This window comes from Leucoraja erinacea, chromosome 22, assembly GCF_028641065.1.
Source record: "Leucoraja erinacea ecotype New England chromosome 22, Leri_hhj_1, whole genome shotgun sequence".
Classification (NCBI taxonomy): Eukaryota; Metazoa; Chordata; class Chondrichthyes; order Rajiformes; family Rajidae; genus Leucoraja; species Leucoraja erinaceus.
The window spans coordinates 403,784-430,435 of record NC_073398.1 but is presented as its reverse complement, the minus strand read 5'-3'; the positions used below and the strand labels follow the sequence as shown (position 1 = coordinate 430,435).

Below are 26,652 nucleotides of genomic sequence, written 5' to 3'. Positions count from 1 at the left end.
CCCTATATCACACACAAAAAGTTCCCCCGCAATGTCAATTACCCTGCGGGTCGGGTCGGTTCCGGTTACTACAAAATCAACTCAAACACTGTTTGTGAGCCATTTAAAAAGAAATGATTTAAAAAACATTAAAAAAGACAATTACCAGAGTCAAATTTTATTCTTGACAAGAAGTTTGAACTGACAGATTTATGAATCTAACCCACACAAACTGTTGCCCCGCAACATTGATTACACTGCGAGTCGGGTCGGGTCAGGTAGGCTCAGGTTACTAAAATGGGCGTGGAAAAATGCCCATGATTGAATTGAATTGAATTCCTTTATTGTCATTCAGACCTTACGGTCTGAACGAAATTTCGTGCCTGCAGTCATACATACATTAATACAATAATAAACAACAATAAACACAAATTAACATCCACCACAGTGAGTCCTCCAAACACCTCCTCACTGTGGTGGAGGCAAAAATCTTAGGGCTGCAGTCTCTTCCCTCTTCTCCCTCTGCGCTGAGGCGATTCCCCACTGGGCGATGGTACAAACAGTCCCGCAGCTCACCGAACCCTGCGAACGGGCTGGTTCAAACACTGCGGCCCGGGGTGGTCGAAGCCGCCGCGCCTCCAGTCCAGCACACGCAGCCGCCGGCCCGTGGCTGAACCCAGGACTCTGGACACCGCCGCCAGAATGTTGTCCCAGCCACCGGAGCACCGTCCCAGCCCCCGGACCGGATCGCCCTCGCGTGAGTACCGTTCCACCCTCGGGCTGGGCCACTCCAGCGGGAGTGCCGTTCCTCCCTCGGGCTGGGCCACTCCGACGGGAGTGCCGTTCCCCTCCATAGCGTACTACACGTCAGCCCATTGCATTTAGCAGAAGTAGCCTATCTTGCTCCGCTATAAGATCTTTGCTGTGGACATTGGGAGCTGAACTGGTTGATGACTGACTCCAAACTCCAGCAACAGCAGCTTGTCCGCCCCAAATCGTGGAGCTTCAATCGGCCCGTTCGCAAGGTCTTTCATCGCCCTGCGCGGCTTAACACCGGCCACAGGATCTTTCATCGCCCAACAGAGGCTTCAATAACCGGAGCCTTGATCACCTCGACACAGCAATTTGACTGTGGGGCGGTGGAAGATCCCGCGGCCGATTTTGAGCCGCGCCGAGCGATGAAAGGCCCCATGAACGGGCCAATTCAAGCTCCGCTCTATGATCTTTGCTCCACCAGGATGCCTCCCTCCTCCAATCAATGCGGTCTATCCGCAGTCCCACCCCCCTACTTCCGCCTCTGACCGACACCTCCCTCCTCCAATCATCGCGCTGAATCATGTCCGTAACCGCTATCGTAAACTTGCCTGGAGCATTCCCTGGAGCATTCCCTTGTCCCACTGCGTTTAAACAGACACCGCCAGCCAACTGTGGGATGTGCTTTATAGTTTCAGCAAGTTTGATGATAAGATACGTTCGTCCAAGTTCAAATTTTTTTGCAAGGCGAGAGCCATAAAGTGTGTGTAATGCCGAAGGTAGTTCTGTCTTCAATACCTCATCAAGCACCTGCAGATAAATAAATAAATAAATAAATAAATAAATAAATAAATAACTGATCAGCATAAAAGCAACACAACCCAGATCAGTAAACAGGGAGTGCTTTTATTCATATCTTTTGGTCAAATAAATAGAATATAGATAATAATAATAATAATAATAATAATAATAATAATAATAATAATAATAATAATCTTATTTATATAGCACATTTTTAGTCAACTTGCATTGACCCCAAAGTGCTTCACATAATTACATTACATTTACACACAGGAAAAGGTGGGTGAAGTGTCTTGCCCCAAGGACACAACGACAGTATGCACTCCAAGCGGGATTCAAACCGGCTACCTTCTGGTCGCCAGCCGAACACTTAGCCCATTGCGCCATCTGTCGTCCCTGATGCAAGGTGGCAAGGGGTAAATGGAATGAGAGGAGGCTCTGCTGTGTTATAAACATGAGCATGGATCAATTGGCCCAGATAGTTTGTGGAGTTTGTGACATGGTGAACAAGCTGTTTAAACTTGCTGATATTTTTCGATGGCCACAAGTCAGAAACGTTAAAAGTCTTTAGTGTTACTAGATTTTGAAATGTCTATTGTTTGATATGTGTGGATATGTTTATAACGAAAGGCCACAGTATGGTATCCTGTCTATTAACATACCATAGGTAGACTCAAAAAGCTGGAGTAACTCAGCGACTCAGGGAAAATCTTTCCATTTCCACTGACTCTGTCTGAAGAAGGGTTTCTCAAGAGATGTTGTCTAAGCTGCTGAGTTACTCCAGCTTTTTGTGTCTATCTTTGATTTAAACCAGAATCTGCAATTCCCTCCTAGACCATTATCATACCCTGACAGACATATTCTAGAATACTCATTCACCAACTGGCTTGATTTTCTAATAACAATTTCATAAAAATAGGTGACAAAGGGTTCAGACCTGAAACATCACCTATTCATGTTCTCCAGGGATGCTACCTGAATTGCTGAATTACTCCAGTACTTTGTAAACCAGTTTCCACAGTACCTTGTGTCTGAATAATTAATGTATATTTAATATTGGATGGACATGCTTCCAATTTAATTTGTTAATGGTACTGTTATGATGATGATTGAATTTAAGTTGCGTTGCCACTGAATGAACCAGATGGAAGAGCAGAGATATGCTGCTCACTACACACCAAGTGGAATTCTTCTTTATAGTTCCAACTATTTCTTCTAAGCATCCCATCAACCAAGTGTCAAAGGTTCACAAGTTCTAGGAGCAGAATTTGGCCATTTGGCCCATGAAGTCTACTCTGCCTTCCAATTATGGCTGATCTATCTTTCCCGCTCAACCCCATTCTCCTGCCTTCTCCCCATAACCCCTGACACCTGTACCGATCAAGAATCTATCAATCTCTGCCTTAAAAATATCCATTGAATTGGCCTCCATGGTCGGCTGTTGCAATGAATTCCACACATTCACCACCCTCTGACTAAAGAAATGTCTCCTCATCTCCTTTCTAAAGGTATGTCCTTTTATACTGTGGCTATAGCCTCTGGTCCTAGAGGCTTCTACTAGTAGAAGCATCCTCTCCACATCCACTATCCAGACTTTTTGGTATGTTTCGATATTGGTTGATGATCAAAGGAATTAACTAATCCAATGTATCCTACTCCTAACAAGCAAGTGATGTTTATTGATTGAATCGGAGTTTTAGTCCAAGTTAGTAAGCTAGAAAATAAAAATTGTAATCTTATCACTGTATTGTAACATAAAATGTAACTGTAAATAATTGGTTGGTGCCATTAAAATGATCAAAGAGAACCAGTGAAAAATCAAGAATAACGTAATCTAATGTGAATCTTAAGGTGTATTTCAAGATGGACAAAAAAATACTACCATGCTATTTCACCAACATCCCAAAAACAAATTCCAGTAAATTCATAGTTCAACAAAAACACCCACAAATATTACCTAAATAATGTTTATTTCTTACCTGTAAATTATCGCTGAGAAGTGGTATTGATTGATTAAACTTCATTTGAACCTATGAGGGAGATGTTAACATTTTTTAATCACTTCAAATATCTTTATTATTATCGAGCAAAAAAGGACTCCAGATTTACATCATGATTATAGTACAACATATTAGCTGCCTAATGTCATGTCAAGGAGAACAAAAGGCAAATAGGGGCGGCACAGCAGAGCAGCGGTAGAGTTGTTGCCTTACAGCGCCAGAGACCTGGGTTCGATCCTGACTATGGGTGCTGTCTGTACGGAATTTGTACATTCTCCACATAAAAGCGTGGGTTTTCCCGGGAGCTCCGGTTTCCTTCCAGACTCCAAAGACGTACAGGTTTGTAGATTAATTGGTTTTGGTATAGATTGTAAATTGCCCCTAGGGTGTAAGGTAGTGTTAATGTATGGGGATCGCTGATCGGGCACGGACTCGGTGGGCAGAAGGGCCTGTTTCCATGCTGTATCTCTAAACTATAATAAAAAATAGAAGAATGGGAATCAATACAGTGAAATTAAATAACATTTTTTATGGTAGAATATTTTGAGATATTTTTAGCCAAGGATTACCATGACTTTTGTAATGAAAGTCTCACTATAGATAAATGATACAAATTATTTACAGTAATGTTAGCCAGGATTGCAGGAGTGCTCTTTGAGCAATGTCATGAAATCTCTTAGAATTTGAACAGACAGAGCTAATTAATATATTATCTGTAAACCTCTGAACATATAATGAAACCGTAAACTTCACAATCTTTAAATCAGAAACATATGCCTCATCAAAGGGTAAAGATGAAACTCAGGAAATTATCAGTTCCAGATTGGGTGTTTTCCCATAGACAAATGACTTACTAGTGCAATGAAAACAATGCTGAAAGCAGATTACATTAGACAATAGACAATATGTGCAGGGTAGCCAGCACCGCCATTCAATGTGATCATGGCTGATCATCCACAATCAGTACCCCGTTCCTGCCTTCTCCCCATATCCCTTGACTCTGCTATCTTTAAGAGCCCTATCTAGCTCTCTCTTGAAAATATCCAGAGAACCAGCCTCCACCTCCCTCTGACGCAGAGAATTCCACAGACTCATGAATATATTTTGAATATATAGTTAAGCTACACATATCATGAATATATATTGAAGAAGCAAAAGACTTGGAATTGTATGTGAATATTGTAAGCAAATGTAATAACAAAGCCAATCCAAATCCTTAGACGTGCAATACAGCACAGGGTCTTCAGTCAATGTCCATGCCTATCATAAAGTATCTATCTATACTAATCCCATTCCTTAACATTTGTCCTGTAACTCCAGTGACTTGACAATTCAACTTGTTCATTTGAATTCTTCTTAAATGTTGAAAGTACCTGCTTTAGAAACATAGAAAATAGGTGCAGGAGGAGGCCATTCGGCCCTTCGAGCCAGCACCGCCATTCATTGCGATCATGGCTGATCGTCCCCAATCAATATCCCGTGCCTGCCTTCTCCCCATATCCCTTGATTCCACTAGCCCCTAGAGCTCTATCTAACTCTCTGTTAAATCCATCCAGTGATTTGGCCTCCAATGCCATCTGTGGCAGGGAATTCCACAAATTCACAACTCTCTGGGTGAAAGTTTTTTCTCACCTCAGTCTTAAATGGCCTCCCCTTTATTAGACTGCGGCCCCATGTTCTGGACTCATCCAACATTTGGGACCATTTTTCCTGCATCCAGCTTCTCCAGTCCTTTTATAATTTTATATGTTTCTATAAGATCCCCCTCATCCTTCTAAACTCCAATGAATACAAGCCTAGTCTTTTCAATCTTTCCTCATATGACAGTCCCGCCATCCCAGGGATCAATCTCGCGAACCTATGCTGCACTGCCTCAATCACAAGGATTCCTCAAATTAGGACACCAAAACTGGACTCAATACTCCAGATGAGGTCTTATCAGACCCCTATACAACTGCAGAAGTACCTCTCTACTCCTATACTGAAATCCTCGTGCTATGAAGGCCAACATTCCATTAGCTTTCTTCACTGCCTGCTGTACCTGCACGCCAACATTCAGTGACCAGTGTACAAGGACACCTAGGTCTCGCTGCACCTCCCCCTTACCTAATTCAACCCCATTGAAATAATAATCTGCCCCCTTGCTTTTGCCACCAAAGTGGATAACCTCACATTTATCTATATTACTAGACTAAGTGGGACCCATTGGGTCCCATGTTCACACGGGAGGGCTGATCTCCCAACACAATATTCCACCTCTCCACCAATTCCAATATTGGTGCCCGGTGGGGGGGGGGGGCTTTCTGGAGCGCTAGTATGGGTTCTTGGGGTGGCAGCTCAGTCCCTCAAGCATGATGGGCTGGCAGCTCACTCACAGTTGGTGTGCTGGCAGTTGACTCATGGCTATTTCTTGAAATTCCATTTCAAGTAGGGTGCAAGGCCACCAAATTCAAATCCATTTTCCTACCATTTCAAGCAGGGTGCAAGGCCAACAAATTTGTGCAGTTTCCTACCACTTCAAGCAGGGTGCAAGGCCACCAAATTCAAGTGCAGTTTCATATAAATTTCAAGCAGGGTGCAAGGCCACCAAATTAAAATGCAGCTTCATACCATTTCATGCAGGATGAAACCACCATAAAACCACACAAAACACCAAACTCACAGTTCAGTAGACATTAAGTGTGTTCAGTTGATTCACAGCTCAGACAGTCGTGACCTCTCCCTCCCCCATCATGCAGAGACTGAGCCAACCACACTTCCGGGTTTTATAACCCCTCCCCCTCCCACCGGAAAAGGTGTGGCCTTCAGGGCGTGATTGACAGGAGAGAGATTGTCAAATTTTTTTAACACTAATAACACTTTTATTTTTCATTGATGGGAAGAATCCTCTGCACCTGCTGAGCGGAGGGCGACTGAGTAAGATGGCCAAAAATTACAGCCGTAAGTGGTTGCGTTTTATCTAAAATTAATATACAGTGCAAACAGGAAGTTACCCAAAGCACCCAAACCACCATTTGCTGTCGTGCCTTTTAACTTCAAGCCAAAGCACCCAAACCACCATTTGCAGTAGTGCCTTTTAAATTCAAGCCAAAGCACCCAAACCACCATTTGCAGAAGTGCCTTTTAACTTCAGGCCAAAGCACCCAAACCACCATTTGCTGTTGTGCCTTTTAACTTAATGCCGAAGCACCCAAACCACCATTTGCAGTAGTGCCTTAGTGCATAGACAGCACAGTCAAATGGTGCGCAGACAACAACCTCCAGCTTAATATTTCAAAAACCTTAGAAATCATCATAGATTTCAGACGCAAATAAAACCCCAAACCCCTGGTCCATGTCAACTCCCATCCCATAACCTCCACAAACTCATTTAAGTTTCTGGGCACCTATATCGGCAATAATCTAAAATGGCACATCAACGCAGACCACATCATCAAGAAAGGACAACAACGCCTATACTTCCTCAGACAGCTCAAAAAGTTCAGAGTCCACAAACAACTCCTGGTCAATTTCTATCAATCCATCATTGAAAGCATCATCACCTTCTCAATCACAGCCTGGTACGGTAACACTGACAGTCACTCACTACACAGAATACAACGCATTGTCTCCCAGGCCTCCAGGATCATCAACCCCTCCCCTCCCCTCAATCCATTTCCATTTACCTCCAACGTATCTCAAAACGGGCAATAAAGATCATCTCGGACCCCTCCCACCCAGCAAACCACCTTTTCCAATCTCTCCCTTCAAGGGAGGCGCCTCAGGTCACTTGCTACAAAATCCACCCGCTTTAAAAACAGTTTCTTCCCCTCAGCAATAAGAACACTAAATTCCCTCCAATAACAGATAATACTAAGGACTTTTGATGTATACAGTGCCTTGTCTATGGTCTTTGTCTGTTGGACTATGAATTGTTGGTGAGATTTGTGATTTGTGATGTGGTATAGATGCACTTTATTACTGTGATCTGTGTTGTTATTAGTGTTAATGTGGCTAAAGCAGTGTACCATCATGTACCGAACCCAAATACCACCAATCCTGGTCGTGTGGCAAATAAAGATTCTATTCTTATAACTTCAAGCCGAAACACCCAAACCACCATTTCCAGTAGTGCCTTTTCACTTCAAGCCAAAGCACCCAAACCACTATTTGCAGTAGTGCCTTTTAATTTCAAGGCAAAGCACCCAAACCATCATTTGCAGAAAGTAGTGCCTTTTAACTTCAAGCCAAAGCACCCAAACCACCATTTGCCGCAAGTAGTGCCTTATAACTTAAAGCCAAAGCAGCAAAACCACCGTTTGCAGTAAGTAGTGCCTTTTAACTTCATGCCAAAGTACCCAAACCACCATTTGCCGCAAGTAGTGCCTTTTAACATAAAGCCAAAGCAGCCAAATCACCATTTGCACTAAGTAGTGCCTTTTAACTTCAAGCCAAAGCATCAAACTGCCATTTGCAGTAAATAGTGCCTTTTAACCAATCCAAAGCACCCAACCCTCCATTTGCAATAAGTAGTGCCCTTTAACTTCAAGCCAAAGTACCCAAACCACCATTTGCAGTAAGTAGTGCCGTTTAACTTCAAGGCAAAGTACCCAAACCACCATTTGCAGTAAGTAGTGCCTTTTAACTACAAGCCAAAGCACCCAAACCACCATTTGCAGTGAGTAACGCCTTTTAACTTCAAGCCAAAGCACCCAAACCACCATTTGCAGTGAGTAACGCCTTTTAATTTCAAGCCAAAGCACCCAAACCAACATTTGCAATAAGTAGTTCCTTTTAACTGCAAGCCAAAGCACCCAAACTAACATTTACAATAAGTAGTGCCTTTTAACTACAAACTAAAGCACTCAAACTACCATTTGCAGTAAGTAGTGCCTTTTAACTTCAAATCAAAGCACCCAAACCGTCATTTGCAGTAAGTAGTGCCTTTTAACTTCAAGCCAAAGCAGCTACACCGCCATTTGCAGAAAGTAGTGCCTTTTAACTTCATGCCAAAGCACCCAAACCGACATTTGCAGTAAGTAGTGCCTTTTAACTTAAAGCCAAAGCAGCCAAACCACCGTTTGCAGTAAGTAGTGCATTTTAACCTCAAGCCAAAGCACCCAAACTGCCATTTGCAGAAAGTGGTGCCTTTTAACTTCAAGCCAAAGCACCCAAACCGCCATTTGCAGTAAGTAGTGCCTTTTAACATCAACCAAAGCACCCAAACCATCATTTGCAGTAAGTAGTGCCTTTTAACTTAAAGCCAAAGCACGCAAACCACCATTTGCAGTAAGTAGTGCCTTTTAATTTCAAGCCAAAGCACCCAAACCAACATTTGCAATAAGTAGTTCTTTTTAACTGCAAGCCAAAGCACCCAAACCAATATTTGCAATAAGTAGTGCCTTTTAACTACAAACCAAAGCACCCAAACTACCATTTGCAGTAAGTAGTGCCTTTTAACTTCAAACCAAAGCACCCAAACCATAATTTGCAGTGCCTTTTAACTTCAGGCCAAAGCAGCAAAATCATCATTTGCAGTAAATAGCACCTTTTAACTTCAAGCCAAAGCACCCAAACCACCATCTGCAGTAAATAGTGCCTTTTAACTTCAAGCCAAAGCACCCATACCGTGATTTGCAGTAAGCAGTGCCTTTTAACTTTATGCTAAAGCAGCCAAACCACCATTTGCAGTAAGTAGTGCCTGTTAACTTCAAGCCAAAGCACCCAAACCACCATTCGCACTAAGTAGTGCCTTTTAACTTCAAGCCAAAGCAGTCAAACCACCGTTTGCAGTAAGTAGTGCATTTTAACCTCAAGCCAATGCACCCAAACTGCCACTTGCAGAAAGTGGTGCCTTTTAACTTCAAGCCAAAGCACCCAAACCGACATTTGCAGTAAGTAGTGCCTTTTAACTTCAAGCCAAAGAAGCCAAACCGCCATCTGCGGCAAGTAGTGCCTTTTAACATCAATCAAAGCACCCAAACCATCATTTGCAGTAAGTAGTGCCTTTTAGCTTCAAGCCAAAGCACCATTTGCAGTAAGTAGTGCCTTTTAACTTCAAGCCAAAGCACCCAAACCGCCATTTGCATTAAATAGTGCCTTTTAACTTCAAGCCAAAGCACCCAAACCACCATTTGCAGTAAGTAGTACCTTTTAGTTTCAAGCCAAAGTACCCAAACCACCATTTGCAGTAAGTAGTGCCTTTTAACTACAAGCCAAAGCACACAAACCACCATTTGCAGTAAGTAGTGCCTTTTAACTTCAAGCCAATGCACCCAAACCACCATTTGCAGTAAATAGTGCCTTTTAACTTCAAGCCAAAGCACCCAAACCATCATTTGCAGTGCCTTTTAACTTCAGGCCAAAGCAGCAAAATCACCATTTGCAGTAAATAGTGCTTTTTAACTTCAAGCCAAAGCACCCAAACCACCAGATGCAGTAAGTAGTGCCTTTTAACTTCAAACCAAAGCACCTAAAGCACCATTTGCAGTAAATAGTGCCTTTTAACTTCAAGCCAAAGTACCCAAACCACCATTTGCAGTAAGTAGTGCCTTTTAACTACAAGCCAAAGCACACAAACCACCATTTGCAGTAAGTAGTGCCTTTTAACTTCAAGCCAAGGCACCCAAACCACCATTTGCAGTAATGCCTTTTAACATCAACCAAAGCACCCAAACCACCATTTGCAGTACGTAGTGCCTTTTAACTTCAAGCCAAAGTACCCAAACCGCCATTTGCAGTAAGTAGTGCCTTTTAACTTCAAGCCAAACCACCCAAACCACCATTTGCAGTAAGTAGTGCCTTTTAACTTCAAGCCAAAGCACCCAGACCACCATTTGCAGGCAGTGCCTTTTTATTTCAAAGCAACCATAATTTCATTTTGAAACCACATTAAAGGGACTCACAGTTGATTAGACATGTGTTCAGTGTTACTCATGAGAGACGTGACCCTCTGGCTTCCTCCATCTTGCAGAGACTGAGTGAGGCACACCACTTCCGGGTTTTATTGTACCTCCCCCTCCCCCTCCCACCAGCAGGGGCAGCAGAGAGAATGGCAAATTAAAAAAAAAAAACATCTCTCTAATTTTTCACCGATGGGAAAAACCATTCAGTCCCGGAAGGTGGAGGGGGGCTCTGAGCGAGGTGGCCAAATATGACGGCCGTAGGTGGTGGCGTTCTCTCGGAAATCTCGCCACAGCGAGCCAAAGGCTATCAAGATCAGACTTTTAGTAATATTGATAATGCATCTGTCACGCATCTGCCCACTAACTCGTTCACTCCTTCTATTTGCTTCCTGTCTGCCAACCAATTTTCTATCCACGTCAACACCCTACCCCCAATACCATGTGCTCTAATTTTAGTCACCAGTCTCCCGTGCGGGACCTTATCAAAGGCTTTCTGAAAGTCTAGATACACTACATCCACTGGTTCCCCTTCATCCATTTTACTTGTCACATCCTCAAAAATTCCATAAGATTAGTCAAGCACGATTTTCCTTTCATAAATCCATGCTGACTTGGACTAATCCTTTTATTGCTATCCAAATGCCCCATTATTACATCTTTAATAATTGACTCCAGCATCTTTCCCACCACCGAAGTCAGGCTAACTGGTCTGTAATACTCCGTTTTCTCTCTCGCTCCTTTCTTGATAAGTGGGATAACATTAGCTATCCTACAATCCACAGGAACTGATCCTGAATCTATTGAACATTGGAAAATGATCACCAATGCATCTGCTATTTCTAGAGCCTACTCCCTGAGGACCCTGGGATGCAGTCCATCAGGCCCAGGGGATTTATCATCCTTCAGTCCCATTAGCCTACCAAATACTATTTCTTGCCTAATAAAATTTTATTTCTGTTCCTCGACCCCCTTAGATGTTTCAATGAGATGCACTCTCATCCTAAACTCCAGAGTGTACAAGCCCAGCTGCTCCATTCACTCAGCATATGGCAGTCCCGCCATCCCGGGAATTAACCTTGTGAACCTATGCTGCACTCCCTCAATAGGAAGAATGTCCTCCCTCAAATTAGGGGACCAAAACTGCACACAATACTCCAGGTGTGGTCTCACTAGTGCTCTGTACAACTGCAGAAATACCTCTTTGCTCCTATATTCGATTCCTCGTGTTATAAAGGCTAACATGCCATTCGTTTTCTTCACTGCCTGCTGTACCTGCATGCTTACTTTCATAGACTGATGAACAAGGACCCCCCAGATCCCGTTGTACTTCCCCTTTTCCCAACTTGACACCATTGAGATAGTAATCTGCCTTCCTGTTTTTGCTACCAAAGTGGATAACCTCAAATTTATCCGCATTAAACTTCATCTGCCATGCATCTGCCCACCCCCCGAACCTATCCAAGTCACCATGCATTCTCATAGCATCCTCCTCACAGTTCGCATTGTCACCCAGCTTTGTGTCATCTGTAAATTTGCTAATGTTACTTTGAATCCCTTCATGCAAATCAGTGATGTATATTGTAAATAGCTGCGGTTTCAGCACCGAGCCTTGTGGTACCCCACTAGTCACTGCCTGCCATTCTGAAAGGGACCCGTTAATCCCTACTTTATTTCCTGTCTGCCAACCACTTCTCTATCCATGTCAGCACTCTACCCCCAATACCATGTGCCCTAATTTTGCCCACTAATCTCCTATGTGAAACCTTATCAAATGCTTTCTGAAAATCCAGGTACACTACATCCACTGGCTCTCCCTTGTCCATTTACCTAGTTACATCCTCTTTAGATTAGTCAAGCATGATTTTCCCTTCGTAAATCCATGCTGACTCGGACTGATCCTGTTACTGCTATCCAAATGTGCCGCTATTTCATCTTTTATAATTAACTCCAGCATCTTCCCCACCATCGATGTCAGGCTAACTGGTCTATAGTTCCCTGTTTTCTCTCTCCCACCTTTCTTAAAATGTGGGATAACATTAGGTACCCTCCAATCCACAGGAAGTGATCTTGAGTTTATAGAACATTGGAAAATTGTCACCAATGCTTCCACGATTTCTAGAGCCATTTCCTTAAGTATCCTGGATTTATCAGCCTTCAGTCCGATCAGTCTATCCAACATAATTTCCTGCCTAATGTGGATGTCCATCAGTTCCTCCGTCACCGCAGATCCTCTGGCCACTATTATATCAGGAAGATTGTTTGTGTCCTCCTTGGTGAAGACAGATCCAAAGTACCTGTTCAATTCATCTGCCATTTCCTTGATCTCCATAATAAATTCACCTTTTTCGGTCTTCAAGGGTCCAACTTTGGTCTTAACTTATTTTTTTCTCTTCACATACCTAAATAAGCTTTTACTATCCTGCTTTCTATTCTTGGCTAGCTTACCATCATACCTCATCTTTTCTCCTTGTATTGTCTTTTTGGTATAGAAACATAGAAACATAGAAATTAGGTGCAGGAGTAGGCCATTCGGCCCCTCGAGCCTGCACCGCCATTCAATATGATCATGGCTGATCATCCAACTCAGTATCCCGTACCTGCCTTCTCTATCTTCTGTTGTTCTTTAAACATTACCCAATCCTCTTGCTTCCCGCTCATCTTTGCTACGTTGTACTTCTTCTCTTTAATTTTTATATTGTCCCTGACGTCCCTTGTCAGCCATGGTCACCCCTTTCTCCCATTGGAATATTTCTTCCTCCTAGGAATTAACTGATCCTGTACCTTCTGTATTATTCCTAGAAATACCTGCCATTTTTGTTCCACTATCATCCCTGCTAGTGTATCTTTCCAGTCAACTTTGGCCAGCTCCTCCTTCATGGCCCCGTATTCCCCTTTATTCAACTGTAACTCTGACACCTCCGATCCAATTGTAGATTAAACCTGACCATGTTATGGTCACTACCTCCTAATTGTCCATATGAAGTGGCAATGCTTGCGGATTGTGAAAAAACTACAAAAGAGAATAGAACAGAATCAGTATTTACATGTTCGAAAATAATTTTTTTACAAAAGACACAACACAACAGTAAATTAGTACAGTAAACTAGTTCCTGGTGAGATTAGAGTTTACAGTCCTGATGGCCTGTGGGAAGAAACTCCGTCTCATCCTCTCTGTTTTCACAGCAGGACAGCGGAGGTGTTTGCCTGACCGTAGCAGCTGGAACACTGAGGTGGTATGGGGCCCCCATAACGTTGCTGGGTCTGGATCTGTACCTCCTGGTGTATAGGTCCTGCAGGGGGGGCGAGTGTAGTTCCCAAAGTACATTCGGCCGAATGCACTACTCTCTGCAGAGCCTTCCTGTCCTGCGCAGACCTGTTCCAAAACCAGTTTGTGATGTTGCCGGACAAGATGCTTTCTACAGCCCCAGAGTAGAAGCACTGAAGGGTCTTCAGAAAGGCTCTGAATTTCCTCAGCTGCCTGAGGTGGTAAAGGCGCTGCCTTACCTTACTCACCAGTGCGGCAGTGTGTGTTGTCCATGTCAGATCCTCTGTGATGTAGACTCCCAGGTATTTAAAGCTGCTCACTCTATCCACAGTAGTCTCATTTATCTCATGTGGTGTGTATGTCCTCGGATGTTGTGCCCTTCTAAAGTCCACAATCGCCTCCTTAGTTTTTGTGACATTCAAGAGGAGGCTGTTGACCTGACACCAGAGTGCCAGATCAGCCACCTCCTCCCGGTAAGCCTTCACATCGTTATCGGAGATCAGGCCCACCACCACAATGCAATCAGCAAACTTGATGAAGGAGTTGGAGATGAACCTGGCCACACAGTCATGTGTGTACCGGGAGTACAGTAGGGGGGTAAGGACACAACGCTGGGGGGATCCTGTGTTCAGGGTGAGGGGGTTGGATGAATATCTTCCCATCTTGACCACCTGGGGCCTGGCGGTGAGAAAGTCCTGGACCCAGGCACACAGGGGAGTGTTAAGCCCCAGTTTAGAAGAGATTATGTTAAACGCTGAGCTGTAGTCTATGAACAACAATCTAAGGTATTTATTTTTATTGTCCAAGTGGTCCAGTGTAGTGGAGAGCCAGCAAGATTACATCCTCCATAGATCTATTGTGGCAGTAGGCAAATTTTAGCTGGGCTCAATTGGGTTCAGGTTCTTGCTGAGGTAGGAGTTGATGTGCGTCAAAACTAACATTTAAAAGCACTTAATCACCAATGAAATTAGTTCTACTGGTCAGTTGTCACTGAGGGACGTCACCTTACTCTTCTTGGGCACCGGTATTATTGGTGCTCTTTTAAAGCAGGTGGGAACCTCAGACCTCAATAATGAGGGGTTGAAGATTTCTGCAAAAACTCCAGCCATTTGGCCTGCGCAGATAGCGACCAGGTACACCATCAGGTCCAGATGCTTCCTGAGGGTTTACCTTCCTGAAGTATCTTCTGACGTGGGCCTTGGTGATTGGGATTGCAATACCATTGGGACGATGTGGGCCCAAGATGGCACATTAGTGTTCTTCCTGTTGACGCATGCATAGAACCCATTGAACTCATCCAGGAGTGATGCCTCACTGATGCTTTGGCTGCCCCTGGTTTCGCCTTGTAGGAAGTGATGTGCAAGGTGCAAAATCTGCGATAGCTGCCGAAACACTGTCTCATCCTAGTCCTTTGCATTACCACTGTCAATGCTCATCCTAAATACTTAATCAGCTGCAAGGTATCATAGCCATACCAGACAAAAACAGGCCATTTGGCCCAATATACCCATGCTAACCAAGATGCCCCATCAACATTGTCCCACCTGCCCGAGTTTGGCCCATATCCCTCTAAACCTTCCTATCTTGTATTTGTATTTAACTTTGTATTTAAAGTCTGCATTGCATTTAAATCTGCGCAAAATGCTACCCTATATCGCTAGGATTACTCGCCACCTTACTCGCCGTTCTCCTCTTCTCGAAGCCACCAAGTTTTGTTCCGATCGGTGGAGGATTACAAAAGTTATGAAGGTTTAAAAAAATCATGAGATCAGCAGATTGGTCGTCTCGCCTGTCGTCACCATGAAGGTAACGCTCCTTCCGTCACCTGCTGGAAAATAAAGCCCCGGAGACCGTGCTGTGTCCGTGAGCTCGTCCAGAAGCCGCCCGTCCAGAATTCAGCCACCCGTCCAGAAGCCGCCGAGAAAAAAGCTGAAGCAGCGGAGCATGTGCTGTGTTCCGTGGGCGGGGGCGGGGGCTGTGAGCGCGACAGGCACTGGAGACGGGGGAAGCTGAGTGAGTCGGGAGCCAGGAGTGCGGTCAGAACAAGGGCCAGGAACCGGTGAGCCCACACACCCCCATCCCTCACCCCCCTCCCCCCCCCCTCCCCTACACCCCCTCCCCTACTACACTCCCCTCCCCTGCACCCCCTACACACCCCTTACCCCACACTCCCCTATACCACAACCCCGCTACCCCACACACCCCCATCCCTCACCCCCCTCCCCTATACCCCCCTCCCCTACACCCCCCTCCACTACACTCCCCTCCCCTGCCCCCCCCTACACCCCTTACCCCACCCCCCCTATACCACCACAACCCGCTACCCCCACACACCCCTCCCCCGCATCCCCCCCCCATACCACCCCCTCCCCCACACATGCCCCTCCCCCCACACACACCGTCCCCCACACACACACTGTCCCCACACACACACACCCCCCCACACACACCCTCCCCCCCCCCAAAACACCCCCACACACAACTCCACCAGCCCCCGACAGGCCCCGCCTGAAGCTGTCCCCGTCCCCTGGTTATAGAACGCTCCCGCCGTTGCGTTGGTGGAACAGGTGAGTGGTGGAATATTGCATTGGGGAATGGGTTGCGTTGGGATCCAGGCCTCCCATGTGACTGGGGACCCAATGGTCCCACTTAGTCTAGTGTCTTCTAAATGTTTTTTTAGTACCTGTCTCAACTACCTCCTCTGCCAGTGTGTTCTATTTACTCACCACCGTCTGTGACAAGGCCACTAGCATAATCAAGGATGAGTCTCACCTTGATCACTCCCGCTTCCCTTCTCCTCCATCAGGCAAGAGGTAAAGAAGTGTGAAATCGCATATCTCCAGATTCAAGGGCCGTTTCTTCCCAGCTGTTATCAGGCAACTAATCCCTCCTCTCAATAACTAGAGAGCAGTTCTGAGCTACTATCTACCTCATTGGAGTCCATCAGATTATATTTAATCAGACTTTACTGGACTTTATCTTGCACCTAACATTATTCCCTTCATCATGTATCTGTACACTGTGGATGGCCCAAATGTTCACTGTACACTGTGCATGCAACAAATGTTTTTCACTTATCTCAGCACAAGTGACAATACAATACAATACAATAATACGTTATTAGCCAAGTATGTTTTGCAACATACAAGGAATTCCCTTTGCCAAGTCAGTCATACAAATTAATAAGCAACAGAACACACAAAATACATTTTAACATAAACATCCACCACAGTGACTCCTCCACATTCCTCAATGTGGAGAAGTCACAAAAAACATTTCAATCTTTTCCCTTCTTTGATCTCTCGCAGTCGGGAGTCTCAAGCCTTCTGTTGACGGGATGATCTTACTCCCATAGCCGGCGGCGGGCCTTCCTCGTCGCAACGATCAAGCAAGGGGATCTTAGGTCGTGGCTGTCGAACCTTCTGCATCATTGGAGCTCCCGACTTGGTCTCTCCCGAGACTGCGATGTTAAAGGCCACGGTTGGAGCGATCCAAGGCAAGAGATCAGCTCTGATGGTAAGTCCACACCCCCGCGGTGGGTCCCAAAGTCAGTCCCGAGCAAGGCCTCCAGCTTCACGGTGTTAGGCTGCAGAGTGACCGGAGATACGACCCGGAAAACAATCGCATCTCTGGCAAGATAAGAGACTGAAAAAAAAGTTTCCCCCAACCCCCTCCCCCTTCCTCCATAAAACAAACTGGAGAACATTTACACAAACTTTAAAAGACACAAAAAATAACCAAAAAATGACGAAAAAACAGACAGACTGTTGCGAGGCTGCTAATCGTGCGGGGCCCCTGGTGGTACTAAACAATAAACTAAACAAACAAAACTAAACATATTTCGTTGTTTCCTCTTTCTCTTTTCACCTATATTCCTTCCTCTGGCTTCATAACTTGCACCTCTTTCAACATTATGTCATCCCACATGTTTTATCTTTTCATCTCTGGCTTTTGTCTGACCGTCGGCAATTCAAAGCAACTCCTCACCTGTATCTACTTATTACTTACCAGACTTTGACCTAACCCTACATTCCTTCCAGCTTTCCTGCCCCCCCCCCCCCCCCCCCCCACCCCCCCAAAACAGTCTAAAGAAGGGTCCCGGCGTGAAATGTTGCCTCTCCATGTTCTCCAGAGATAATGCCTGAACTGCTGTTACTCCAGCACTACTATCACTCACCTTCTTTGCATTCAGCACATTCCCCACAGAATAGGATGAAAGAAACAGACTTCCAGCTTCCTTTGTTAATTACTTTTCTTTATAGTTTTGAAGAGAACATAATTTCTCTCATGCCCCAAACACAATTTGTGTCACAGTGTTACCTCAAGAGAGAAGGTAGAGATAGAATGTTGCATACAATGAATGCAAGAAAATAGATGCAAAATTGTTGCTTACCATGGGCTCTGAAGGTCTGAAACCTCCCAACAGTAAACATGGAATCTTTTCACCATTAATCATGATATGGTGTTCAGCAAAAGCTTCTGCGAAGAGTCCCAACTCCGTCAAAGCTCTCATCTGTTTCATTTGGCCAAAATAAAAATATGTATTCTGTGATGAATATATAAACAATTGTACAGTGTAGCTAAATCACAGCAAATTCCAATTCACAATGTTTAGGAAAGCAAGAAGCCCTATCTTCTCCAAAAAACAAATAGAGATGGTAAGCCCTTAAATGAATCATTCACAAGTTCTATCATAACTTGTGATGGAAAATATAGATGCTTACAAAAAGAATAATTCAATAAGGATTATTAATCCTGCCCAGAAAGCAATTTATTAACCAAACAATGAAAACCATTTTTGTTTAAAGATGGAGAAGCATTGGAAAGTATTTTGCTTTGTTATTCTATAAGGTATGCTATATTGTTGAAAACTAAGAAATAGTTTCCCAGCAGGTTGCTGAATGCTCACTCATTAATATACTTTCTTTGTACAGCATGATTTGTTAATATAGACATATGAAGTTGCATTTCTTTTCCTCAGTATTCACCAAGGAGAAGGATATTGAATTATGTGAGGTAAGGGAAATTAGTATAGCTACAACCATATAACCATATAACAATCACAGCACGGAAACAGGCCATCTCGACCCTTCTAGTCCGTGCCGAACACATAATCTCCCCTAGTCCCATATACCTGCGCTCATAACCCTCCATTCCCTTCCCATCCATATAACTATACAATTTATTTTTAAATGATAAAAACGAACCTGCCTCCACCACCTTCACTGGAAGCTCATTCCACACAGCTACCACTCTCTGAGTAAAGAAGTTCCCCCTCATGTTCCCCCTAAACTTCAGTCCCTTAATTCTCAAGTCATGTCCCCTTGTTTGAATCTTCCCTACTCTCAGTGGGAAAAGCTTTTCCACGTCAACTCTGTCTATCCCTCTCATCATTTTAAAAACCTCTATCAAGTCCCCCCTTAACCTTCTGCGCTCCAAAGAATAAAGCCCTAACTTGTTCAACCTTTCTCTGTAACTTAGTTGCTGAAACCCAGGCAACATTCTAATAAATCTCCTCTGTACTCTCTCTATTTTGTTGACATCCTTCCTATAATTAGGCGACCAAAATTGTACACCATACTCCAGAATTGGCCTCACCAATGCCTTGTATAATTTTAACATTACATCCCATATGGATACTATGATTTTCAAAGTAAAAGAAGTACTGACACTTTTGAAAAATATAAAAGTGGATAAGTCTCCAGGTCCTGACAGGATATTCCCTAGGACATTGAGGGAATTTAGTGTAGAAATAGCCGGGGCTATGACAGAAATATTTCAAATGTCATTAGAAACGGGAATAGTCCCCGAGGATTGGCGTACTGCGCATGTTGTTCCATTGTTTAAAAAGGGTTCTAAGAGTAAACCTAGCAATTATAGACCTGTTAGTTTGACTTCAGTGGTGGGCAAATTAATGGAAAAGTTACTTAGAGATAATATATATAAGCATCTGGATAAACAGGGTCTGATTAGGAACAGTCAACATGGATTTATGCCTGGAAGGTCATGTTTGACTAGTCTTCTTGAATTTTTTGAAGAGATTGTTACTAGGGAAATTGACGAGGGTAAAGCAGTGGATGTCGTCTATATGGACTTTAGTAGGCCTTTGACAAGGTTCCTCATGGAAGGTTGGTTAAGAAGGTTCAACTGTTGGGTATAAATGCAGGAGTAGCAATATGGATTCAACAGTGGCTGAATGGGAGAAGCCAGAGGGTAATGGTGGATGGCTGTTTGTCGGGTTGGAGGCAGGTGACTAGTGGAGTGCCTCAAGGATCTGTGTTGGGTCCTTTGTTGTTTGTCATGTACATCAATGATCTGGACGAAGGTGTGGTAAATTGGATTAGTAAGTATGCAGATGTTACCAAGATAGGGGGTGTTGTGGATAATGAAGAGGATTTCCAAAGTCTACAGAGTGATTTAGGCCATTTGCAAGAATGGCTGAAAGATGGCAGATGGAGTTTAATGCTGATAAATGTGAGGTGCTACACCTTGGCAGGACAAATCAAAATAGGACGTACATGGTAAATGGTAGGGAATTGAAGAATGCTGTTGAACAGAGGGATCTGGGAATAACCGTGCATAGTTCCTTGAAGGTGGAATCTCATATAGATAGGGTGGTAAAGAAAGCTTTTGGTATGCTAGCCTTTATAAATCAGAGTATTGAGAATAGAAGCTGGGATGTAATAAAATTGTACAAGGCATTGGTGAGACCAAATCTGGAGTATGGTGTACAATTTTGGTCGCCCAATTATAGGAAGGATGTCAACAAAATAGAGAGAGTACAGAGGAGATTTACTAGAATGTTGCCTGGGTTTCAACAACTAAGTTACAGAGAAAGGTTGAATGTTAGGTCTTTATTCTCTGGAGTGCAGAAGGTTAATGGGGGACTTGATAGAGGTCTTTCAAATAATGAGAGGGATAGACAGAGTTGATGTGGACAAGCTTTTCCCTTTGAGAATAGGGAAGATTCAAACAAGAGGACATGACTTCAGAATTAAGGGACAGAAGTTTAGGGGTAACATGAGGGGGAACTTCTTTACTCAGACAGTGGTAGCGGTGTGGAATGAGCTTCCAGTGGAAGTGGTGGAGGCAGGTTCGTTGGTATAATTTAAAAATAAATTGGATAGGCATATGGATGAGAAGGGAATGGAGGGTTATGGTATGAGTGCAGGCAGGTGGGACTAAGGGAAAATTATTGTTCGGCACGGACTTGTAGGGCCGAGATGGCCTGTTTCCATGCTGTAATTGTTATATGATTATATGGTTATATGTAATAACTCTAGCGGAGATTCAATTGCCTCATCTTATTAAGTCACTGTAATTTTAGTGGAAAATTCAGAGAAGCTATCCTATAGTTCTATGTGCTCTATATTTACACTTTACTTTAAAGAGAATCTCACACAAAAATGCATGCTTCATAATGCAATGTTACTCACTCACCTTCAATATTCTTGCTTCAACACTCTTCTGTACATCACGGCAGATTGAAGTGACAACATATTGGTAGAGTGTGAACAGTGGTAAAGCCTGTCATACAAGAAATACATGATTAAAATCAAGCTTCAAACTGAAGTAAGCATCGATTCTTTGTACAGAATTGTTGGGTATTAATGGCTGCTTGAACCCATTACCTCCTCTTTGCAGCGGGAATTATTGGTTTTTATTTTGAATGTTTCTTTTGATTTACTGGTTTAGAATGATGGTATTTATTTTTGGAATTTATTTAATTTACTTATTTCACATATGCATTTAAAAAAGTTTACTTCATTTGCTTACCTGCAGATTAACAGATTCCCATAAAACTACCTCCCACCACTTCCCACTAAAGTGCCATGTGAGAAATCACAGGCATTTCTTGATCAAACATCTAAGAAAATACTTAAACCCCATGAGCACAGGCAGCTCATAATGAAACTTTATTGACTTCAGGAAAATATGTTAATAAAACAGCTACTCTGTTGAGAGCCGACTGAGGGCAAATAATGACATGATGTATAAAAAGAGATTCAAAGTCTTTCTTGGAACATCCCTGAAGAGTTTTCTCATTGACAGAACTGGGACCATCAAGTATTGGATCATCCTATTTGGCACCAAAAAAAAGTGTTTGTGCAAATCAGGAAGCTAGAATGGAGGAAGCAAAGAGGAAATGAAAATTTAGAAAACTAAAAACCACTGATGTTACAACAGCCCATTTGGAGTATTGTGTACAGCTCTGGACTTAAGGAATGATATCGAGACTTTGAAGAGGATGCAGACAAGGTTCACCAGACTACTGATTGTTCCATGTAGAAGAGATTTACTGTAATGTTTCCTGGGAACTATTGTATAACCATATAACCATATAACCATATAACAATTACAGCACGGAAACAGGCCATCTCGACCCTTCTAGTCCGTGCCGAACACATAATCTGCTAATTAGATTTTAAATTATTGTACAGATTTACAAGCTGAGGGTTTTCTCCTTGAAACAGTGGAGACCACGAGAGATCTGACAGAGGCATTTAAACCCGTGAAGGATCCAGACAGAGTAGTAACTGTGCCCATTGATGAGACACCAAGAATGAGAAAATATATAACAAAGGAGATTGGAGAAATAATCTAGAGTGATGCTTAGAAAGACGATTCTGCAGGGTTAGGGCGTGGAATACACTGCTTTTACTGGGGCTAACGGGCAGTTCCAATTATGCAATTCAAAAGGGAACTGTATAAGGACTATGCAAGGATATGGGGAGGAGCAGGGGAATGGGACCAGCTGGATTGCTCTGACATACAACCAGCATGGATTCATTGGGACAAATATCACCTTCCATGGTGTAACTTGCTATGATTCATTGAAACAACAGACATAATACCAGCTGTGCCATATTCTTATTATTTAGGTCAATGATAAATTAATAAGAACTATCTCAATAACAAAATCATTCTTGACAGAGTAACATTGAAAAAGCAGGTCAGACTTGCCCAGAGACCCAAACGGAGGAGCAAGCAAAGGACTCATGATTGCAGATTCTACCTTAGATTGCAGATTCTACCTGACATCCCCCCGATGCGGGAGCTGAACGCCTCGACGCAGAGAGCCCGAACGCCGCCGGCTACGGGAATTTAGATCGTCCCGTCAACGGAGGCTCGAGGTCCATGACTGAGGAAGAACTAAGGGGAGGACTTGAACTTTATTTCGCCTTCCATCACAGTGAGGAATGTGTTGCAGTCACTGTGGTGGATGTTATGTTAAAATTGTGTTTTTGACTGATCTGTTACTTTTAATTGTATGACTGACCTGGCCAATGAAATTCCTCGTATGTTGCAGAATCTACTTGGTGAATAAAGTGTGATTCTGATTTTAAAATGTTGGCATAATTGTAGCAGGTAATGTCTATTAGTTATGGCAAACAGGTAAGTTACAGCAATTTGGATCAATATGTTTAAGTGGGGTGAAAGAAAGATGCGGTTAGTTCAAAAAGGTTGAGAGAGAGAGAGTTTATCACAATCCCATTCAGAAAACCAGTGCCATTTCTGTATCGCACCAGAGCAGAAATCTGATTGGAAAGATTGTAAGTGAAACAGTAGAGGTGTCTAGAGGGTCGGGGTAAGAAGTTTAGTGTACGGGGTAATAGAATCTGAGGAAGAATATTTTCACCCACAGGATAGGTGGACTCTGGCACACATAGCTGATGGAAAGACTCATACATTTAAGAAGTGAACAGATGAGCACTTGAATGATTAGGGTCCAAGCACTCGTAAATGAGATTAGTGTAAATATTTACTTGAGGGTCAACATGATGGGCTGAAGAAACTGTTTCTCCACTACATGAATCAATGAAATTTGGAATTGAAAGCCAACAAACTCAAGAGAGACTGAAGATGCTGAGTTTGCTTTCCTTGGACCAGACGAAGCTGAGGGGGAAACATGATGGAAGTCCACAAAATTATGAGAGGCAAACATAGGATGGCTTGTGAGGAACGTATCTCCAATACAGGTCATATATAGCCAGAGGCCTTAATTTAAGGTGAGGAATAAAAAAATAAACAAGGGAAACAAAATTGGAGGATGATGCATTCCTAATGCATCTAGAGGTGGGATATAATCTTGAAAAGGTCTGAGCTCAGGGCTCAGACTTGAGATAACATTCATAGAACTTTAGTCCAAAGCACTAGAGAGAAATGCCAGATATGACTAAACCCAAGGTTTCTTAATGTCAAGAGGTTCATGAACTATTGCAGGATTTGTTGGAGGTGGGGATGGTAGAATGAAAAGGTGGTTTTCAGCAGAGAAGAAAACGCCTAGAAGTTATCTTTAAAATCCTGGATGATCCTTAAAGACTGGAATGACAAGAAAGACTCCAAAATAAAATGGTCCAGCAGATCCAATAGTTAAACATGTTATGGACCAAAGATGTCCAAATCTGCACTTTTTGAACGAGAATATATCAGTCACTTTTTGCAGTACCTGTCCATAAGTGGTATAAAGTTAAGGGAGAGTGAAGAAGAAATGTATCAACTTTGATAACAATTAATCCATTTTTATTTGCATTTTGCAGGTTTCAAAAGCATACAATATTGCTATCGAGCGATGACTTAAAAAAATTATCATGCATAATTAAGAAAACAAATACTCAATTTTTCCAGAACGTTAATTGTTAAGTAACTTTGGAAAGGTTTCAATACAGTGAAAAGAACGGCGAATTGTAATTAAAATATTTTTCATACCAATAGGTTTTGCTTTGCAGCATGTAGTTCGTGGAGCAGGAAGTTCATACTTCCCACCATTGTCCGTATATCAGCTCTGAAACGGTTTGAGAAAAGGTCGATCCCAGGAATGAGCTCAACAACGTCACAATCAAGCCCAATTTCATATGACGCATATTCACAGTCACTTCGTGGGTGTGGAAGAGTAGTTCTGAGCAGGCCCTGGAATGATATATTTATATGTTGTTGATCCCTTTTCGCAATTCTGACTGTCTGCATTATATTTCTTCTCACAATGTTTTGCCTGGATGGCAGGACCATGCAAATGGAAGAGGGACTTTAGAGGTCTGGAGATATAGTGTGCCAACAGGCCCTTTGGCCCACCTGGATCCATGCTGACCAGCGGTAACCCTGTACACTAGCACTATCCTGCACAATTAGGGACAATTTACAATTTTCACAAGGAAAACATACAAACTTCGTACAGTTAGCATCCACAGCCAGGATTGAACTCGGGCCTCTGATGCTGTAAGGCAGTAATTCTACTGCTGCACCAGTGTGCTATCCTTACCATCAGAGACCCACACCACCCAGGCCATGCACTCATTTCACTCCTGCCAATGGCAAGAAGGTACAGGAGCCTGGAAAATGTAACATCCAGGTTCAGGAACAGCTTCTTGCCTACAGCCATTTCAGGTTATTAAACACTACAACCTCAAACAAGCTCTGAACTACAATAGACTGTTTTTTTGTGTGTACGTATGTGTCTATATATATATATATATGTGTGTATGTGTATTTGTGAGTATGAGTACATTGGACTTTTTTTCCTCTTTTTTTTCTCTCTCATTTATTATATTGTTTACATATTCTGTTGTGCTGCAACAAGTACGAATTTCATAGTTCTATCTGGGACATACGCCAATAAAACACTCTTGACTCTCTCTCTCTTGATTCTTACGGGTGCCCTTTTGAGGATGAGGGAGACAGTGGAAGCAATTCCTTTGAAGTGCTGACAAAGGAGGAGAGGGGAATGTGTCAAGGGGATAGTAATTGCAAAGAATGATCAGTTGAATCAGGAGGCTGCGGATCTCTATTCTTGTTCTGTCCGAGACGAGAAAGGGCACGAGCATAGGCACAGGAAATAGATGAGATGCAGCCAATTATTCTGACCACAGTTCAGAAAGAAGGAAGTCGTTTCAGATATATCTCTGCAGAATGTTTGACCACTGGAGCAAACACAAAGTAGATTTTGGAACTGAAAGATGGAATAAATTCCTTACAGGAGGCAAGATGGAAGCAAGTATTGGGATTAAAATCTATCTCCCATTTCTCAGCACATGTCAACAAAACAGGGCAGCACAATGGTGTAGCTGCCTTCCAGCGCCAGACACCCGGGTTCGATCCTGATTATGGGGCCTGTTTTCAAAATGCATCTTTAAATTAAATCAAATGTCAATATTGCCCTATGGCCTAAGACCGCCCTTCATACGATCAACAACCCCACCATCTTTCATCTGCAATCATTCTTCCTTAACGGCCTGTCCCATTTAGCCATAATTTGCGCGTAATTTACGCTACATCATTTACACGTCACATCGCGTGCGTCGTGACACACATGTGATGCGCGCATGGTGTGCATTACGCACGCATGGTGCGCGATGACATAGGCAGTGACGCGCTGCTGCGCGCGGCATCGCAGGATTTTGTGATGTGCAAAATCTTCACGCGCCATCTGCATGACGCGCAAATGACGGCCAAGTGGGACAGGCCCTTTACTGATGGCCTTCTACATGTACATCCAAATTGTTCATATACATTAAAAACACTTTCTGAGTCCCAATACTGATCTCTTTCAAACACAGGAACAATGCCATAACCTCACTTGCCGACTCATACTGACAAGCAGGTTTCGGATCCAATGTACGAATTTTCCCTGTATCCCATGGGGCCTAACCTTTTGGACCAGTTTATCATGTGGAACCTTGTCAAAAGCTTAGGATAAATCTCAACCAGCCCTGAGGATTTATTCACTTTTTAGACACCAGTAAGACATCAAGTACCTCCTCTTAGGTACACAAACATGCTGGAGAAACCCTTCTTCAGACGGTCTGAAGAAGGGTTTCGCCCCGAAACGTTGCCTATTTCCTTCGCTCCATAGATGCTGCTGCACCCGCTGAGTTTCTCCAGCCGTTTTGTGTACCTTCGATTTTCCAGCATCTGCAGTTCCTTCTTAAACAAATACCTCCTCTTTATCTGTGGAAGCTTGCACTAGACTTTC

General features: G+C 43.2%; 1 protein-coding gene across 2 annotated transcripts in view; it reads right to left on the bottom strand.

Moving 5' to 3' along the window:
* Positions 1-1,050: 1,050 nt before the first annotated feature.
* The window catches only part of LOC129707613 (cilia- and flagella-associated protein 54-like), a 297,068-nt gene continuing 271,466 nt past the window's right edge, over positions 1,051-26,652 (bottom strand). For both annotated transcript variants that reach the window (XM_055652738.1, XM_055652739.1), the window contains 5 exons: positions 24,393-24,593; positions 21,123-21,209; positions 18,076-18,195; positions 3,513-3,563; positions 1,051-1,542 (listed from right to left, as the gene is read on the bottom strand). In XM_055652738.1, the coding sequence (XP_055508713.1) occupies positions 1,087-1,542; positions 3,513-3,563; positions 18,076-18,195; positions 21,123-21,209; positions 24,393-24,593 (915 nt within the window). In that variant the 3' untranslated portion in view covers positions 1,051-1,086. The remainder of the gene's footprint in view (positions 1,543-3,512; positions 3,564-18,075; positions 18,196-21,122; positions 21,210-24,392; positions 24,594-26,652) is intronic.